Source organism: Onychostruthus taczanowskii, unplaced genomic scaffold (genome assembly GCF_017590055.1).
Source record: "Onychostruthus taczanowskii isolate IOZ18803 unplaced genomic scaffold, ASM1759005v1 scaffold3, whole genome shotgun sequence".
Classification (NCBI taxonomy): Eukaryota; Metazoa; Chordata; class Aves; order Passeriformes; family Passeridae; genus Onychostruthus; species Onychostruthus taczanowskii.
In genome coordinates, this window is record NW_024500349.1 from 21,841,095 (window position 1) to 21,862,495 (window position 21,401).

The following is a 21,401-nucleotide window of genomic DNA, read 5'->3' on the forward strand; positions in this document are numbered from 1 at the left end:
ACACTCCAGCCCCTCAAAGTCTTTCTTGTATCAAGGGACCCCAAACTGAAGACGGGATTTGAGGTGCAGCAACCCACTAAAAAGAGGTTTTCTGTGCATAGAAGTCTGTTCCACTTAGGTGAGGTGCTTAACTCCATGGATACAACACATGTGGATTAGCTGGGTTTTTTTTACTTCATGAGGCTCCACTGACAGCAGTTTTGCTGAAAATGAGAGCAGAGTGAGTGCACAGAATGATTTCCAGTAACATGTCAAAAATACACTGTCAAAGATTAACTTCTTGCTCCAAAAGCAAAGACTCCTTTAACTGGTAATCTCCCAAACTGCACTTATTAGAGGGACCTCTATTAGTCCAAACCAGAGACACAGAGCACAGTCTATTATAAAATACACTAAATAATGCTGATAAATCAGAGAATACTTTTCCCCAAATGATGCAAAACCTGGCTGCATGGATTCATTTGGCACTGGAAGTTCATGTTCTGAAACACTGGTAAAAATGGACAAATAATCCACCTCCACAAACTTGAGTTTTACTGTAGATGCTTCAGTTTGGGCACTGCTATCCCGTAACAGAGAGCCCCTAAAACACTTCCAGAGATTTTTTTTTTGGTTGTTTGTTGGTTTGGGTTTTTTTTCACTTCTCTTGACTGAACTGCAAGACTATGCCCTGCCTTCCCTTGCCATTTCACTGCACGAGAATAAAGACTGTGTCTTATTATGCAGCTTAATGATATGTTAATCTTAAAGCAAAACACTGAAGGGAAGCACTAATACTCTCCCCAAACAAACAAACAATCAGAAAATGTGCCATTGAGTGTAACAGAGCTGTTTGCACAAATAATGTGAGAAACCCAAGCAGTAATTAACACAAATTGTTTTATTTGAGAGAATTAACAGAGTATAAGCAACCTGCCATCATGATGCAGTTTGAGCTTGGCTTCTTATGGACTAGCTGGTGTTACAGCAATAAAACAAAGGGAACTGCAAAATGTAAAGCTGAAGCTAAAAAAAGGAGATGTCAGAATTTTATTGGGAGATACAAAGGGAATTTTATATTTTCTTTTTTTTCTTTGAAGACAATTCACAGGGATTTGTAAAATGAGGTACAGATTTTCAACAGGGATATCTAGCCTCTAGTTTTTCTCAATCTTCTGCATTGAATAAATAATGTTCATGGTATTCTGATTAATGCTAATAATAATTATTAAAATTCTTTTTGAGGCTGTGAGAATAGCAGGCTGTATGAAGCATTAAGTTACTCCACCTCTGCAGGACCTGTGGTAAAATAAGACCACAGGGTCTTATAGGTGAAAAACAGTACCTAGAACATTGCTGTCCTACATGTCTTAGGAAAGTCAAGCAGGAGGAAAAGTATCCTACCCAGAAAAAAAAAAAATACTAAGAGCCCCCAGAATTAATGCCACAAAATAATTCCCTACTTAATCTCAACAGTTATTTTCTGTAACCTCAGAAGGAAGATGTGACTGGCAGCTTCAGCAAATAAGAACAGACAGAAGGGAAGAAGGGTTGAAAATGCACCCCAAACCCAAAGCACCAAGGTCTCCTATGCTGCCATTCCCTCAAAACCCAACCTTCTCTACATGAAGCCCCCACAGACAACACCTTACAGCAGAACCTCAAATTCTATTTTAAACTGTTATACATTTAGGAAAAAAAAACCCCACAAACACCATTAAAAAATGGAAACAATTGTCAGATATAAATTTATTTAGAAGTAACCCATCATTTAAGCTTCTTCACTGAGCTGTTTATGGATCATCATCTCATTTCTGGAGGAGGCCATAATCACCAATTTTCTGTAGAGCAGGAACACTTTTGCCCAAAGCCTCCTCACATTCACTCTACACTATGGAAGAGCCATTCTCATACTTACTGAAATTAAAAAAACTCAGATTCTTTGTGCTCTACAGAAAATGTATCAAAGTGCCACACAAAACTGCTGCAGGATATTAAGAACTGCTGAATTTTAAAGCAGAGAAAGTAGAATTGCAGAGGTAAAGAATGACATATAAATTTTGAATCCAAACTTCAGCTGAATTCAAGAATGAGGATGAATATACATTATTCATTTTTCTGGATACATCACTGGGCAAATTTAAAAAGTTGGTAGATGAACAGTTGGTATTTTTCTGAAAAACTCTGTAATTTGAGTAGAGCATCTCAAGAAGCAGCACCTTAAATCTTTATCAGAAGAGGGCTGGAAAACAGGAACATCCCTTTCAAAAGAAGTGACTTAACAATTCTGAGGAGGTTTTGACATGTAGTATGACTTAGCTGAAAGTGGGATTTACTCTAGAAAACCTGAAAAGCTGTGCCTGCACAACAGGGCAGCTACTTCCAACAGATAATTATACTATACAAAAAATATGACTTAGATGAGAGCATAATGAAATTGTTATTATTTTTTAAGGAGGAATCTATAGCCACAGTATCTTCAGGAAACACATACAGCCAAGGCAGGTGTGAGGACAGAATGAAGCACTGGCTTTAAAATGAACTGAAAACCACCACAAACAGAAGGATCTGTGCAACTTAATTATATTTAAGTAAACACAGAACTGCCTGAGTAAGAGGGCAACACTGGACAAACAAGCATTTTATTAGTCCTTTAATAACTAGGTTAACAGTTTAGGCAGGTACAGATTCTGAGGAGGTTATGCAGAACATGGACTGAGATTAGTGGAGCTACAGACACAGGAGCAGTACAAGAAGCAACAGATCCTAGCTGCAGCAGGATAAATTTCCCCTAAATATTAACAATTACTGTGGTCAAACACTCAAATAGGGTTCCAGACAGGCTGTGAAATCTCCATCCTTGGAGATGCTCCAAATTTGACAGGAGAATGCTCAGAGCATCCTCAGCCCTGCTTTGAACAAGGATCTCCAGAAATCCCTTCCAACCTGAATTCTTGGGCAGTGCCATGAGCCTGGAACCTCCTCTCACAGTAACTAACTAAAGGTAGGCAACAGGTATTTATCTACAGTTCTTCCACTTGATTACAGGAGCACAAACTAACCCTCAGCTACTCAAAGAACTATTTAGAATGGTTGAAATAACATTAATGGGTTAAAAACCCTCCCACTGCTTTTTTAAAAAAAATCCTTCCCTAACATTAGTCTGCCAGTCTTGTATGAACAATAAGCCTTTTCTTTTAAATTCTTTTCTGCAGCAGAAAATTAAAGCTTAGTATTTTTATCTTGAAAACGTATACTGCCAAGGAAGAAAACCTTAAAGGGGCTTGTGTGACACCTGAAAGGTGACTTTTTTTTCAAACTGACATTTACATCACACTGAACTCCTTAAAGCTTTCCTCCATCTTTCCTCCAGTTTTCTCTTAGTTACCATGCTCTCCTTTTTCTCAGGTTTCTATTTACTGTAGAAATATTGGCCTATCTTCTTTTTCTAGATCCTAACTTTTCAGGCATCCCCATTCCCTTAAATTACTTTCTGGGACATTAACAGTAGAGGTAGAGCAAGCAATCTCACAGTCTGCCAGTGGAAATAAAATACCACCTTGCTGATCAGTGATCACAGAAGAAGGGTGAACAGTGTTAAGAGTTTCACTCTCTGTTAAATGCCCCGTAAATATTTCCTAAATTGCAAACTTTGATCATGAATCTCACCCTGCCAAGCTCCAGCAGTGAGCTGAATTTTATCCTTAGTGCCACACACCAGCCCCTCTAACATCACACCACTGAGCTCACAGCTGAGTCTGCAGAATGATTTAATCTGGTCCTAAGGGAGAATTTCAGGGCAGGAGTTTAAAGTTGGCTGTAAATTCAACCCCCTCCCAACCCAAAACACAAATACCTGTGTTAATGCCTCCCCTTGAACCAGAGCTAAGCTCTCACAAAGTCCTGTACAGGAGCCAAGGCACAAATACCTGCAGGATGAGACAAGATTCCAAAATACCTCAGCTCTAAGTTCACAAGAGGAGAAGGGTGGGTATGAGGGAGACAGAAGCCATGCACAGCTCTGCCAAGGATTCCCCATTGCTGCATCTTTCTCTCCACTGACAAGAGCACCTTGAAGACCAAAATCACTGAAAATCCAATGAAATTCCTTAAAAATAACATAAAGTCTAAGTTCTAAACAGCTATGAAAACTTCATTTCACTGTGAGTGCAGCAAATTTATGCTTCCTGAATACATTAAAAGAAATACAGCACAGAATAGGACAGTATGGAATTCTTCTAGTGGGATGCAGGCTTTGGACTTTTTTATTAGCAGTTCCCTGGACTATCAAAATTTATGGAAGATAAATCCAGTCAGAATCCAGTGTTCATGTGATCTCTCACTTCCCAACAGCATCCCATTTCCCATTACAACCAGTGTTAAGTCATTATCTCAGATGAATCCACGTCCCTTTTCAGACCCGAGTATTGATTTCCCTTCGATGCATGGGAAAAAGAGCAGGAAATGCTCTTCCTTCAAAAAAGCAAGAAATGAAAAAATTTCTTACAAAGACTTCTCCTGAATAATCATGCAAAGCTCCTGATCTTGCAAAAATAATTTAATTCAGAAACAGGCAATTAAGAAAAGATTTCATAGCAATGCTGAAGGATAAACATAAAAAAAATTGGTGGTACTCACTCAGGAAGGCAGCTGACAAAATCCATCAGAGAAAGAATTAGGAGAGGTGATATTTTATCTAATTCACTTGCAGCTTTTTGCAATGGGCGATTTGCTACCATCCTATAGAAACAGTGACATCCCTCCAAAAGGCCCCTGGGATAACACAGCCTTTCCATAAGCCTCTATATTGTTCTCCTGGCTGTGTAACAGACACAAGAAGTTTCTCTACAGTGGCAAAACAACAAGCCCTTGCTGATGCTGGGTTCAGGTTTGCCTCTACAGGACTTCGCTGTGACATGAAACTTCCACAAATCCCAATTTAAATACTCTGCCTCGAGCTCATCCGTGACAAAACCACACAATTCTTGCCTGCAACGGGGAGAGCTTTTAAATCTCTTCCATTTTTACTGATTTACTGTAAATGCACCCAGGTGTTGGGGGTTTGGCAGCACTGATGGGCTTCCAGCAGGCTGAAGCATCGCGTTACCTAACGCTGCTCCCAACACTGGTTTCAAAATCTGAAAGTTCATTTTAACAACCACCCCCAAGGCTGCTAAACTTAGAGAAGCAGAACACCACCACCAACCACTGAATTTCTTCTGCCAAGTTTTCCCCTCTTCTTCTCCTTTCTCCCGTGAAGAGGAGCTAAATGGTGGAACCCTGCAGGTCTGTATCCCCAGTGCCACTGCGATGGAGCCAAACCCCAGTGGTGACAACACAAGGTGACAAAGCTGGTGGCAAAGCTGTCAAATGAGGACTTTGAACTCCATTTAACTTATCTCTGCACAGAAGTCAGTGAAAATCTGTACAGGCTTCTTCACTGTTAATGGAGTCCCCAAGATTCATGTCATCCTACAGCAGACAACTGGGATCAGCTGTGTACAGCACCTGTGATTCCTCCTCCAAGTTTTAAGACAAACCCAATTTATTTACATGCACACAGGACAAAGCCACACTTAAAATTTTTAGTATCAAGTATTATTTTATCAAAAAAAACCCTACCAAAACCAAAAACTATTCAAACACGTGGAACAAACTGGAAGATACCCTCACTTCAAACTTTCATCAACCAAAAAGAAGGAAAATTCTGTTCCTCACCACCTGGTAAAGAACAGGCACAGTAATATTTCCTTTTTTCAGATACGGAAATGGTCCCATCCTACCAGATTTTTAAGTACTGCATTTTTTAGGACCCCTCTAAGCAAGACAAATGACTGAACTGAAAACACCAAGGATGGAAGAAAGCCTTGTCTGGGAGACAATTATTGCCAAATTAGGATGAGCAGAGATGAGCAGGACACTGCCTCTTTCAGTCACACACCCACAGCTGAGAGACAACAGAACATCTGGTTCAGCTTCTCCTGAAAAAGGCTGAAATGGATGGCGAAAACACAGTGGTGTTTGTCAATAAACACAGAAAAAGCCCAAACCAAACCAACAAAAAACTCTCCCCAGCAGAGAGGGGAGTTAGTGATGGGCAGGGAGTGCCCTGGGACATCTCCTGGCATCTCCTGGCTCCACACAGGGCAGGAACAACGAGATGTGGTCACCCCAGTCATCAAAAAGAGTGGCATATTTGGCCACTTGGACCAAAAGGCAGCTCATGGTCTAGAAGCACATTGCTATTATTTCCTGTGAGCGTTCCAAGGGCTGCATTTATCCTCTGGGAAGTGCTATAAATAGATGGGATGTTTTCCAGAGGGAAGGGCGTTAGTGGTCACTTCTACCCAAACATTGCCAAAGAAGTATCTTTAGGTCCAGCATCCAAGCCCTCCCTTCAGCTGACAGGTTTTGTTTCTAGAATTAAAAATCCTAGAATTAAATTTTAATTTTAATTCCAGAATTAAAACTAAAATTTTCTAGAATTAAAAATTCTAGCAAATACTTGATGGTCCCTTTCACTAGAACACAAATCAAGAATTTAATGTGTTCATATTAATTTCTCTTGTTCATTTCTTGTTATTTTTTTGCTATTATTTACCATGCAACACAACTGATTACAGAGAAGTTAATCCATGCAGACTCTGCAAAGAAAACAATTTACAGGTGTTTTAGTTGCTTAGTAAACCTGGAATTTGGTGGGTTTTTTAAATGTGCTTTTGGATACTGGGCCCAAACAGTTACTTCATCACCTGAGGAAAATATTCTGTACCTATAGCAAAAGACCATCAAACCTCAATCAATGTCTGATTGCTTTGAATGAATAAACAGCAAAACCAAAAGAGTTTTCAAAGACATCTGCCTGCTGGACTTAGTAGTGATTTCCACAACTGCACCATTTTATCAGCTATTAGAAAATACAGGATGCAGCTTCCCAGACAATCACAGTTGCTGTACACATATGGTCCTAATTAAAGCAAGAAAAGGAGTTTATTCCTGTTCAACACTTCCTAGCAGCAGCAGCAGCTGCCAATCACCTGATAACTCTGAACGTGTTTTCCACTCAGGATTCTTATGCCTTTGAAACTTGTTATTATTATCCAAAAGAGAAACCTTTACTGACCTTATTAGCAGAAGAGAAGATACAGCCATTTATTACTTGAAGGCTTTCATACAAGGACCACCTACAGTGGGACTTCAGAAATCATCTTCATAACAAAAATTGCAGTTTTTTTTTTTTAAGAGCAGTGTGTATCGGGCTGACAATTACTGGAAAACCATTTAAAAACAGCACCATAAAGTTTTGTTTTCCCACTGACTCCACCTGGTATTTTAAGTGGCCATTGGAAACACTTTACTTCAGCCTTTCACCATCAGCAACAGAAAAAAAAAATCAAGTTTTTTTTTTGTTAATTACTATGTGCATTGTTTGCTGAAAAAATAATGAACTTTTACCTATGAATTTCTAGAATTATTTCAAGTGAATTCCAACACCCCCTATCCACAGTACAAGGATAAACAAAGTCTAAACTAAATAGATATTAACCTTAACAGGAACTCAGGATTATCTCAGCACATTCTGCAATGAGTCAGCCCAGATTTATTTCACTCTTATCTGTCTTTCAGTGCCCATCAAAGGCATTTCCAAAATAAAACCAGAGTTACTTCTATGTTTTAGTATAAACAATACTCAGACAAATGTACTCCCTTGTGCACCAGCATCCCCCTTTCTCAAGGGGCTGCAGAGTGGTTTGTTCAGGCTGAGTGCCAGGTCACCTTGCTAAAAATTGTACTGCTGTGTCCTCCTGGTCACCACCACAAGGTCACCTTCCACATTTCCAGTAGTTTCACATTCACAGCTTAAACCCCTGCTAATATTACTGGGAATTCTTTCTGTGCTTCAGTCTGGTTTGCTTGATTTCAGTCTCAGCTGGGGTTTGTGTTGGTTTTTTATTTTCCTGGCTTTAGGAGCACAGGTAATTCTTCTTTATGTTGCAAAGCCATAATCAATATTTTTAGATTTACAATTTAAGAAGATTGCAAGTGTTATTTGAGGAGAGTTTGGTGAAACAAATAATTTTGTGTGATGAGGGAAAGAGCCAGAACCATCTGGGACATCAGAAATTCACCACTGTGGAAACTGTATTTGAACAGAACCACAACTGCACATGGCCAACAAAAAGTTTTGTACTTCAGGGCTTAATCCAGCATATCACACAAAATGAAATGGCAGAGTTTCATGCTATTTAGGACTTTTCCTGAAAGGACACTTAGAACAATTATAAAGCAAAACCTCCTTGTGATTTCTTGTTTTTAGTTACTAAACACTACTCTGCACCCCGTGGAATGGCACCTGGCTGAGGGATCCAGGGACACGTGGTCCTCAGGAATCTGCTGAGGTTGTTCCCTGCATCTGGGCCAGGTTTGCTCTGAAAGCTCATTTTTCTCCTTTTAATACTATTACAGTTTTGTATCATGAGCTAGTAACAGTATTTAGCTCTTATGTTTAGGATAAACAACTGATTGATTTAAAGGTACTGAAAAGAATCCATCACTGCCACAAGTGACATTTTTAAAAACATTCTGCTCTCAGAGCTCCCCTGCCTGCCAGAACGATGCTAAACAGGTAATTTATAATGATGTGCAGCAGCAACAGCACAAGTAAATACAGGCATGAGACCTGAACAGATTCCTACTTCAAAACTGTCTAGTTTTGTTCAAATTTTTGTCTTTTCTTCATCATGACGTGTTTACCAAAGGGAAAGTGGAGGCAACTGTAGGGTAACATGTTGAGCACCAACAAATATGAAAGATTTATAGGGAAAAATACCCCAAACTATCATAATAGCAACACTGAATGCTCTTTGTAGCAATACTAGTTAGCATGTAATTAGTGTGTACAATTAATTATTAGCAACTTTCCCAGCAGAGACAGCAAGAATTTGCTGGAGTGTTTCAGATTTCTTAGAGGGCAGGGAAAAAAAAAATAAAGCCTTTGAATTTCAGGGCCAAGTTTGCATTAAGCTGTCAGTTTTATCATGGTAATCTGGAGCCAGAAACATTCATGTATTCAATCCACCCTAAAATTCAGAAGGACACTTCCTGGTTTTTCTTAGGTTTCACTTTCAATCTCCATTAAACTTCACCATACATCCTTCTGTGACATATTTAATCTCAACACAAGAGGGAATCTTCCAGAAAGACAGGAGATCCTGCAATGTGAGGAAAAAGGGAGGCCATAACTATGCGCTCACGATAAACCCGATTAAACAAATCCAGTTAAAATCTCATTCCTTTGTGGATAAGCAAAGACCTCTACACAGATGCAAATTGTTTTCCAGTTATGCTGTAAACCCCCTCCTTCTGGGGCTTTCCAATTTATGTCAATGTGTAATTAGCAAATGAATTGCTCTGCAGATTGCATTCAGTATTCTTTTCCTTCTCTTTTCTTAATTCCCCAACTAACATAACCTTCCCCCCTTTCCCCACTTCCAAAACTCTCAAAATCACTTTCAACTTGTGGATTCTCAACAAAAATCAGCTTCACATCATAAAAAGGAATGAGAATTGGCAGCTGGCCAACAAATGACTTGGCAAAGGTAATCATCTTGCAGCACCCATAACCCAGCACAGGAAAAGTGTCAGTGAGTTCAGGATAAATAGAAGCACAAACACTTGATGCGTTCAGTCGTAATGAAATTTTACCCTTCCTGCCTCTACTGCCCCATCCCTGGAAATGTTCAATGCCAGGCTGGATGGGGCTTGGAGCAACCTGATCTAGTGGAAGGGCAGAGGGTGGAACTGGATGATGTTTAATGTCCTTGACAATCCAAACCATTCTATGACTGATGACACACAATTCATATGCTGAAACACAGTCAGTATCTTTATAATACTGGTTTTCAGTACCTTTAAAAGGTTGCATCAGTTATAACAAATGCAAATTGCTGCCAGTTAATCCTGTTTAGGAACTCCCAGATAAACAGTTTTGGAAACCATTTCTTCACAGGTTATGCAGGTCATGTGTATGAGGCATGAGCAAATATTTCCTTTAATCCAAATGGAACAATCTGCCTTTCACTCTGAAGCCATGCTGTACCTTGGGAAGAGCCCTGGCATATTTACTCTATTACTCTGGTTATTTTTCATGCATCTCCTCCCTTTAAATACAGCACAACATCCACTAGAGGTGATAAAAGACTTTTATCTTCCTAAATTTCAACACAGAGAACATCTCTCCTTATAAGACTGCTCCTATATCACCAACTTCCCAGGAGACAATCTGTCCCTACAGTATTGTCCAGGGTTCCTTCTCACTGCACCTCCTCAGCCCCAAACATCCACTTCAACTTCTCAGGGAATCACAAAGCTTGGAAAAGATCTCTGAGGTAGAGTCCAACCTTTAACCCAGCATGGACACACCAGAATTACCCCTGGACACAGCCACCAAACACCTCAGCCCCTGGAGCTCCAACAGCATCAGAGCACAAAGAGACAGCTGCTGCAGTCCAGATCTTCTGAGGAGAAGATAAAAAGGCAAGAAAGCAAAACAAGGCAAGGGAGAGAATTTTAAAAAACCCCAAAAGGTCAAAGATTAATTCCAAAAATCCCTGTGAAATACTTACTTGAAGTGTTTTCCCTGAAATGTTTCACTTTACACTGCATTTATCAAATTGTTAATGTGCATCTTTAACCAATTTTAGTTGAAAGAAGTCCCAGAAGCCCATTTGTAAAAATTTTTAGAAGTTTTGTGAAGGCATAACAAGATACTTTATAATTGTACCCTTCTCTCCAGGTGGTAAATGTTAGACCTTTCTTTGTGCTTGGCTGAAGCCAGTATATAAATGATTAAATATTTTCTAGGAATGTGTCACTATTGACCTCTCCTCTGCAGAATGCCTCTATCTGACTATCACAAGGAAAAAACTGGCAAAGCTCACACTGCAAACCAACTTCAAAATCTACCCCCACCATTCTGAGCTTCACTGAGGTGGACCTGCTGCAGAAACACCAGGAAGCCACAAAAAAAGCTCAGAGAGCTGGAGCACCTCTGGCACAGAGACAGAGGGTCGCAGGTGTTAGCCTGGAGAAGAAAAAGCTCTGGAAGACCTCAGAGCCCCTTCCAGGGCCTGAAGTGGTCCAAGAGAGCTGGAGAGGGACTTGGGACAAGGGACTGGAAAGACAGGATAAAGGAGAATGGTTTAGAACTGACAGAGGTCGGGGTAGGTGGGATACTAGGAAGAAATTCTTCCCTGTGACAGTGGGGAGGCCCTGGCACAGCTTTCCCAGAGAAGGTGTGGCTGCCCCTGGATCCCTGCAAGTGTCCCAGGCCAGGCTGGATGGGGCTTGGAGAAACCTGGGATGGTGGAAGGTGTCCCTGCCCATGGCAGGGGGTGGAACTGGATGGCTTTTAAGGTTCCTTCCAACCCAAAGCCTTATGTGATCCTGTGAAAGCTTTCCTGTAATCAGATCCCTTGGTAACCACATGTACGTGCACTCATGGGTAACGAATGCAAGCATGTAAATATTCAGGCATGAAAATACAAGACAGCTTTTGTGGACAGAAATAAAGCAGCACTGTCTGCCAATTGTTAAATGCATACTCAGAATGACTTTGTATAAAATTTGTGTCTTTTAAAAAAACTCTTTACTAACATTGCTTAAAAAAAAACCAAAAATCACACCTGAATTTTTCTACACGTGTCCACTGTAACAGCACCCTCGTGGCACAATTTCTTTATGGTGATTATGAGGATGCAAACTGATTTATCTACCCCAAAATGTTCCCAAAGGCAGAATTCATCCTCAAGAGCTGGAAGCACATCCCTCCCTCTGGCTCCCGGACGCCAGGGGAGGAGTCCCACACACCAAGGGAACAGCCAAGCTTTGCAAATCATCAAATAAACAAGAAAGTTTCAAATTTTACTGCTGATTACAGCAGGCCAGGAAACAGCAAGATTCGTTTTACTGCCAATTCCGCTGGGAATCCTGGAGGACAAGTCAGGAAGCAGAGAGCTGAGGGGGTGGGGAGAGCACGGCAGCGAATAAAAATCAATACTTCTCTTGCTACCAGGAAAATAAGGTTTGCAACAGTGGCAGCAAACAACTGGCCAGTTACTGAGCAGAGAGGACTTGACTTTAAACAATATCATCAATATGCAAACTGTAACTGCAGGCTGAGGTTCAGGAAATATTTGCCTCCTACAGACCTGTTCTGATATTTTAGGAACATTTTAAAAGTTACATACGCTTTAGATTTTGACAGATCAGGCATCCATTATTTGGGGCTGCTCCTCTGTACAAAATAGGTCCTGCAGAGTCTTATTTTCCCATCTGTCAGGCTTTAAATATATTAATAAACATTCAGAAGAGACTAACAGCTTCTTGAAAACATAAATAAAGAAAAAAAATCTCATTTCAACCCCAAACACCCTTAGAATCCAAGTCTATCATATATTTATTCATCTTTAACTCGCCATAAATTTTCTAGATAATAGAATTCTCATTTCTAGTGCAGCCAATCACTTCTAATAACTGGGTTCTTCTTTTTACAAATCATACTTTATTATCTTGTACAAAGAAAACAATAAGTGGCACTTTGCAAGTGATCATTTTGATAACAGGCTGAATAAAGCCTACAAGCTTTAGAACAGGACTTTCTCTGCTCATTCGGTTAAAGTTGATATTTTTACTGCCTGTATCTGTGTTACACAGTAGCAGAAATAGCAGAAATAAAGCAGCTGGCACTGAAAGGACTGAACTGTATAAGACTCTTAGACTTTTTTTTTTTCTTTTCTTACAGCAAACATCCCAGAAATACAAAAAAAAGGCCAAAATTATACCATGGCAGAGCACGTGGAACATATTTTCACTGAGATCTATTTAGATGCTACTTATGCTTTCCATATTCATCCCATCCATGTCTGTTTCATGCCTCAACCTCTCCAAGTAAAAATAAAGCAAGCTCCCCTCAAACTCCAGCAAAAGCAGAATTTACAGAAGATTAACATTTCCAACGTGAAACTCTAGAAAGTGTCTGTGATTAAAGCACAAAAGGCTCTTCCTCTGTGCCTGCCTGCAGCTCTGGGAGTCCAGCAAATCATTTAAACCCAGTGAGATGTTTGAGCTGAGCACTGGAAACAGAGCTTAGATCAGGAACATCCACTAGAACCTACTCATGGAGATTTAGGAGACTTTGCTGAATGTTTCTGGGAGATTTTTCCAGCCAGGTTTCCACTGCTGAGAGGCATGAGATGGTTGACAATCCTCACCAGCATGATCCAGATGTGATCTGTATAAACATCTAAACAGGCTTCCGTTGTAGTTTTATCAGCCCTTCTCCTGTTTCAGCTTGGAAGATTCCATCCCTTTCTGGAAATTATTCCGAGCTGGGATAAGGGACACACAAAACCACCCCAATGTGTGGGCAGAGACCCTCAGACTTCATCAGGGGAGCACCCATTGCCCAAGAGTGGTCAGGGCAGGCCGGGAGCCCAGCCCAAACACCAAAACTATTTCCTGTCCCACCAGCAGCCTCTGCCCGGGCTCCACAGCCTCCAAAGGCAGGATTTCATTCCCTGTTCCATCCCCCAAAACAGGCTGGAGCACTCTGGCAGCCCTCTGCTCCTTCCTGGTCCTACAGACATGCACATTCCTCTGCCCTCCCAGCAAGATATATCCCCCAGGCAGGGAGGAGAAAGAAGGATGAGCCACATTTTCCCTTACTGATTCACACAGTAGGGCAAAACCTAAGCAAGAATGTAGATAATTAGACATGTCTTTCCTTTTCCTGCCTTTTTTTTTTTTTCCCCAAAGAAAATGTTAGCTGTCTTTCCTTTTCCTGCTTTTTTTTTTTTCCCAAAGAAAATGTTAGCTCTTGTTGACAGAAAAACTTCAAATTGTCTAATGCTCTGTTGGCTGGGCATGAGTAATGGACAAATTCAACCCCTAAGTTACCATTTCCATAGCCAGGATTGCCTGAAACTGCATTTTTAATTGAAAATGTAATACTGACCCCAACCACGGTGGTCATTGCTGACAACTCAAAATTCAAAAAGTATCAAAAGCACATTTGTTTACAGAGAGAAGAGCTAAGATTTGACATATACATAAAATTGTGGGATAGACCTAATTTGCAGCCACTTTCACGTTGGAATGATGACTTTTACAGGACAGTCAAACCCATAAATGAAGCATTCCATGATGGGAAAGCAAACTTCCCACAGTCAAACCTATCTATGAGGGCAACAGGAACGTCCTTCACAACAATGACCAAGGCAGGGAGTTTCATTTCTCCTGGCCTTTTGCCTTCTCAGCATTTCAGTTTTTATCCCTTTAAAGAAACACAAATGGGGCCGTTATCCAGAGGCTTATTTGGAATGTTCAGCTTAAACTCTGAAAGCTGAAGCGTGGCATCGATCACACTGCATTTTACTGATTATGTCAGAAAATGCTGTTTGCATTTCTGAATACTGAATTAACAAAATGTAGGTCAACTTTGCTGGGTAGGGTTTCTTTTTTTTTAAGGCAAGTTAAACTTCTGAACACTTCAGTTAAATCACCACATTGAAACCAGTATGAATTTCAGGTGACAACAAGCACTGTGAAGAAATGATCACACTGCAGGTTACAGACTGACTGAATATTTGATATTCAGGAAAATGATCATTCCCATCTGCCAGTGCACTTCTGCCTGTTAACTGTGACCCTAAATCAAATCTTGGGTTACTACAGGTTACTACAGTCTCCCTGGAACATAAAACCTACTGTATGGCTACTCTGGTTTCATATAACAACTATGTCATTAGTTAATGATTTAAAATTTTACCCTCTGCAAGCAATTCACATTCCAGTGGACTGTTGGAGTGGTTTTCACTTTTTTTTTTTTCCTCCCCTTTAAATGCTACTTTAGTGTTAAAATTCTGAAGTCAATATTATAAAAATCTGTTGAGACAATGTCTCAGGATCATTAACATATGTTCAAGTGTTTGAGTACTCTGAATCCTGGTGATGTAATGGCAAAAAAGTACATTCAAAATATTTTCAGCTATATTCAAAATGGGTTTTTTTATTGAAGACACAATTAAAGACATTTATTTTGGCTTTTAACTCGAGATCTTCAGAAATCCTTATTTAAAATTATAATGAGTATTGCTCTCATTGCTGGTTTTTTCCAACTCTGTTTAAAAGAAAAGAAGGTAAAGTTTGTGAAAACATCCCCAGAGACTCACTCACACTGTGATTTAAAAAAAAAACTCTAATGGTTCAGGTTCCATTGTGAACCTTTTTCATATAATTTATGACAGAAGACAATTCACATCTGTAGGGACACCAAAACATTCTGTTACTCTAAATAACTGAAAATAGACACTCAGCTGACAGGAAAATGTTAGAGAAGTCAGGAAAGATGTAGCTGAAGACAGAAAACAAACCACCACAGCCTGAAGGAGGTACCAGAAGGACTGGACTGTTTTTTACTACTATTGAACCTGGCATTTGGAAACAGCCAAGAATCTGCATCATTTATGAAGATCAAATTACTGCAGGCAGGTAAAAAAAGGAAATTCATTTCCTTGGACTGAATGCCTGTTGCCCATCCATGACCACACTCTCAACACGACACCCAGAGCAGCTCTGTCAGCACTGCTCAGTTTGCTATGCATTTAAAAATACAGATTTTACGTTAGAGGTCTGTGAGTAATATGAATTAATACAAATTTAAAAATAAATTAACCGGTTGATTTTATCTGTACTGATTCACAGAGATCCAGATTTTCACTTTTTCTTCATACTTTTTATTTATATTTTTCTTAGTTGCTCACATTTACCCCAATAAAAAAACCTCCTTTTCACATACTTAGGTGTCCATTTTAGCTTCAAGTTCGTTACTGTCCCCAGTTTCCAAAGTGCCAGATGACCACAACATAAAATATTTCTGCAAAGAACTATTATTTCTGTTACTTAAAAAACTAACAGAGAATTGAATTCTCTGTAAATTTAGTGTCCAAAGTATTTCCAGGCACCAACGAATCACCTCCAGTTGGGAGAATCCAAGTTCCTATTTCCCAGAACTAATTTAACAACACAAATAGGGACCAAAATCCTCCAGCAGCACCACAGGCATTTGAGAACATTACAAACATAATAATAATAATAAAATATGATTGTAGAAAACCTTCCATGCTCAGCTTTCATCTTGACAGACAACTAAATCCAGTGCACCACCATGTGGCAACATATTAGGGAATGGTTCACATACCAAGACCTGGATTTTTCCACCTTCAAAATGTTTTGCTATTTCTTAAAAAATAAATGCTAACAAATCCTTCTTAGTGTTTAATAGATCCCCCTTAACAAGTTGCCACAGCTTCACTCATCTCAAAGGCTATTTTTTAATACACCTGGACTAGCAAGAAAAAGCTTGAGCATTTTTATTTGTAAAACACATTATTTACCTAAAAACACAACTGCCCCAGGACCAGAGAACCAGCTCTGTTTCTTTCCAACCTCGCTCCCTTGCACAGGAGAAATCTGGCAAAAGCCTATGCTGCACACCTAATTCCTCTTAAAACATAAATACATTTAAAATAAATCAAGCTAAATGCTGGTCTCACATCTGATTAAAAGCTTAAAAAAAATCTTGGGAAAAAATCAAAACCTTGAAGGTATACACATGCATTATTTAGCAGCTGCTCAGTTACTCTAGAGCTGCCTCTCTCCAGCTGAACAACAGTAATTTTTTTTTTTCCACGAGAAACACCAACACAAGGTCTCAACAACCCTAAGAAAATCCTAATTCCGAGAGCCAACACATGCCACTTAGTACCCTGGAATTTACTTCTGCAGCCAAATGCTAAACTCAGAGGGGAAAAAAAAAAAAGCTTTTCATTAAACTGAACAGCCTTGCCTCACACAGCACAGTGCTGCTGTATTTCACCTTATCACAGAATTCCAGAATCCAGCCTCAGCTGATTCTGGATTTCATGAAACAGAGAGTTAATTCATTATGCCTTAACACATTTGTGAGCCATTTTGTACCAATACACTGAACCAGCAGCAAAGACTCAGCACAGCCTCCTGCCAGGAGCTTTATCTGGACTCCCCATCTCCGCACTCCGGGCTCTTTCTCTCTCAGCTCACTGGACCTAAAGGCTCTGCTAAAACCGCTCTGAAATCCGACAGAAATTTGGGTGACCATGTGCAGCCACGCCAGGGAGGCAGGCAGAGACACGGCTTCCCACAAGCTCCCTACCTCCAGCACTGGGAAAAGCTGTAGTGGAAGAGACTGGAGCAAGCAGCACTCTCCTTCCAGAGCCCAGGACGGACAGACCCGCGGTTCTCCTGCTGCAAAAGTTGCTCTGGAGTGATGTGAAAGTCTTACCACAGAGCTCATCGTCAATCCAACCACGTTTAAAAAAAAAACACACCCCAAAAGCCGAAAAAAAAATGGTAATTCACCTCCTGCTTGAAGATGACGCTGGAGTTTCCTCATCTCCAACTCCAGGTCCCCTCCTTCCCCTCTCCCCCAGCCCAGCCCTGCTAGCACGAAGCCTGAAAAAGCTCTTTCTCTGCTAAGAAGACCATCACGATTTTCTGCCAAAGACAAACCAATGGCAAGAACACAATGCACATTATGCAAGTTACTGCAGAGTTATGCAAGTTAGATGCATATTTTCACTCGCTCTGCCGAGGACTCCGAAGCCACTTGTTTGATGTGGATGCCTACTCTTCTTCCGAGCTGTCAAATCTTCCTCTGCTTGTCTCAACTGGCTTTTTTACACCGAAATTTCAAGCAGTTGCTACGGATATTAACGAAGCCCTTCCATGACATACAGTAATCTAGGCCATTAAAGCCACAACATCTGAGCACAGTATCACATATGTCTACCCCAAAACAGGTCTTAGGAGAAGTGGTGGGCAGAGCACAGCACCTTCTTTACTGTAGATACTCCACACTGCCAAAGCATCAAAAATCTCTTGAGCCAAACCAGGCCTGGTGGTGGAAGTACCATCTCACGAGCAAAAGGAATTAGAGAGTTACATAAACGCTCCTGTGCCGAAAATAAGTAATTTTTTGTTCAAACACCCCCCCCAAGCCCAATGGTTTGGGTTTTGTTTTTTTTTTTTGATCTACCTCCATATTTCTGCAGTCAGCACTAGTGAAGCAAGAAGACACAGATTTCATGTATGGCCTTACAGTCAAAAGTAACTGGGAGCAACTTCTCCAACAATATAGGAGCCCTAACTATTTCCAAGATGAGCTACACAAGACCACAAGCTTTTTGGGCACTAAATCCATCCATTTCAGGGGGAGATTTATCAATCTACCATTTTAGACAACTGCTCAGAGATCTGACCATACCTACCAAGGAACACGGAGACATAACTCTTTTTATTTCTAATTTCTGCCCTTTCTCCCCTATTTACCAGCACTGCCTGTAACAAAGCATAAAAGTGACATCCAAGTAACTTCCCAAAGCCACGAACCAGCCCCCAAAACTTGAACCCCTCCTGCTCACCCACCAGACACAAGAACACAACCACTTACAGCCCCAAGACTGCTCCAAGCTTCCAAAAGCAAACAAGGTTAAAGGCACTCGTCAACATCCAGACTTCTGAGGGAAGCAGCTCCTTCGGCCAGGCTGGATTCCTCTCATTTGGGAGTAAAACCCAATCCAAGTGTGATGCCTTACGCAAGCAACAACTATTTATCTAAGGAGTTAAACAGAGCCTGCTTTTACAAGTAGCCTGTGTCTCTTTCTGGGAAGCACAAGTAACCTCCAAACAAACACGAAAGCTGCACAGATTCTGGTATGGGAGGCAGGGAGGAATATATGAAAGAAATCTGGTTTAAAAAAAAAAAAAAAAAAAAAAGAAGAGGGGGAATGAATTTAAAATCTTTCCAGCGGATATTTCAAAACCTTCCAACACACCCAGCACAGGTATCCCTTCCCTGAAGCAGGGCACTAACTTCACAGTGACCACCTTATGAAGTTACCTCCCCAAACCTCACGGAACAAGAGTATTTTTTCAAATTACTAATGAAATTCGGTATTTAAACACTTTTAACAAGTTCTCAGCTGTATCCAACAAGCAGTTTTAGAGACCCTTCATGCAAATACCTTCATCACACGAAAAAAAAAACCAACAACCAGCCCAAACCCAACAAGCCCTCCTCTATTCCCAGCTTTCATCACACGAAAAAAAACAAAACCAACAACCAGCCCAAACCCAACAAGCCCTCCTCTATTCCCAGCAGCCTAGAGAGGATTATACGGCCACTAAAGAATGCGAGTTGTTACTACGTGCATTTTAAAACACAGGAGGAAAAAAAAAAATCACGGAGAAAGATAGAAAGCAGCTCACCTTTATCCTGAGTGCAGGACAGGATCTCCTCCTCTTTGGGGTTAGTCACCTGGGTGATAATGGACGGGTTGTCCATGGAAACAGAGTGAGATTCCACCTGGCTATTTCCCTCTCAGAGGCAGGCTTGTGTGCGGGGCGGGGGGGTGGTGGTGGGGGGAGCGGGTTTGTTTGTTTGTTTTAAAAAAAATAAATCAAGGCGCAGGTTTGTATTTGAAGAAAAAAAAAAAAAAAACAAAAAACAACCTACCAGAAAAAAAAACCCCAAAACAACCAAAACCTCAACAAGCAACTCCTCCAGGAGCGAAACCGAGGGGAAGGGGGTGGGAAGGACGCCAAACGCGATGCCACCGCGGCCTCTTGCCGGCGCCAATTCTGCACGGCTAAGGGGGGGGGAAAGGAGCGCAAACCCACCCCCCCCCCTTTTTAAAAAAAAGGGAATTAATCCAATTCACCCTTCCGGGAAGCCCGCCGAGCGCTTCCCCCCGAGCCCCCGCCGCCTCCCGAGGCGGGGGAAGAGCCCCCGTCCCTCCGCTCCGCGCCTCCCCCCGCGGCCTCACGCCGCCCCCCGCATCCACCTGAGCCGCCCCTACATACCCCCCCCCGCCGCCCGCGGGTGGAGCAGGGGGTGGGGCAGGGCGGGGCTTACAGCGGAGGGCGGGGCCGGGGAGCCGTGAGGGCGCGGGGCGGGTCCGGCCGCCATTTCCCGCCTCAGGCTGCGCGGGAAAAAATAAATCACGGCGTCGGAATTGTTTAGGTGGGAAAAGGGATGTGGGATCGGTGGGTGCGAGCTGTGGGTCAGCGTCGCTGTGTCAGCCACTGAGTGCCACGTGCAGGTTTTCCTCAAGCGCCTCCCGGGACGGTGATTCCATCACCTCACTGGAGTGTCCTATGTCTAATCAACTTTTCTGCGAAGGAATTGTTCCTAATGTCCAACCTGAACCTCCCTTGGCACAATGCGAGGCTGTTCCCTCTCATCCTGTCCCTGTTTCTGGGAGCAGAGCCCGACCCCCCTGGCTGTCCCCTCCTGTCAGGAGCTGTGCAGAGCCACAAGGTCCCCCCTGAGCCTCCTTTTCTCCAGGCTGAGCCCCTTCCCAGCTCCCTCAGCCCCTCCTGGGGCTCCAGACCCTTCCCCAGGTCTGCTCCGTTCTCTGGATCTGAATGTTAATGGATTCATGAGCAGGTATAAGCCATCTATTACAAGATGTGTGGAGTGAAGTCTTTTTATAGGTGTCTGTAAGGTGTCTTTTTCAAAAGCAAGTGTGCAGCTCAAATCACAGAATCACTCCATTTGGAAGCGCCCACAGTGGGTCACCTGGTCCCATGTCCCTGCTCCAGCAGAGAGGACCCCAGCAGAGCACACAGCACATGGATGGTTCTGGAATATCCCCACACAGGGAGACCACACACCCTCTCTGGACAATGTGTTCAGGGCTCGGTCACTGCACAAAAAGAAGTTCTGCCTCATGTTCAGGGGGAACTTCCTGGGATCATTCCTGTCCATTCCTCTGGTGCCATTGCTGGATCCCACAGGAGGGGGCCTGGTCCCTGCTCTGAGCTCTGCCTGCAGATGCTGAGGGACATTGGTGAGGTCCCCTCAGTGCATCCTCTCGAGGCTGAACAGCCTCAGCTCCCTCAGATCTTCCTCATAAAAGAGTCCATTAATCTTCCTTGTAGCCTCTGCTGGACCCACCCCAGGAGCTCCGTGTCCCTCTTGTACTGCAGAGGTACTGATGGCAGGCGTGGCTGCTTCTCTCACACCAAATACCCTCTGTCTTTTTCCTAAAAAGCATGTCTGGCTCTCCAGGAATTCCCAGAGCTGCTGATGGCTGGTGCATGAGGATATAAATTATGGTGTACCTGACCTGCTCCCATCCTCCTTGGTACCAGCCATTAGCCAGGGCCTTGGGGATGGGGAAAGTTCATGGGGAAACCCACCCCAAATAATGGCTCTTTTGTGGGGCTGCCAGAGTGTAAAACTAAGAGAAAAAACTTTTAAAAAGCATGGTGGTGTATTTTACATAAATAAAGAATTGTAACCTCCTTTACCTCCTAGAAAA

At 41.9% G+C, this 21,401-nt stretch overlaps 1 protein-coding gene across 5 annotated transcripts in view; it reads right to left on the reverse strand.

Annotated features, from left to right (window-relative positions):
* The window catches only part of CTDSPL (CTD small phosphatase like), an 82,250-nt gene extending 62,306 nt beyond the window's left edge, over positions 1-19,944 (reverse strand). For all 5 annotated transcript variants that reach the window (XM_041408692.1, XM_041408689.1, XM_041408691.1 and 2 more), the window contains exon 1: positions 19,345-19,944. In XM_041408692.1, the coding sequence (XP_041264626.1) occupies positions 19,345-19,420 (76 nt within the window). In that variant the 5' untranslated portion in view covers positions 19,421-19,944. The remainder of the gene's footprint in view (positions 1-19,344) is intronic.
* Positions 19,945-21,401: the final 1,457 nt, after the last annotated feature.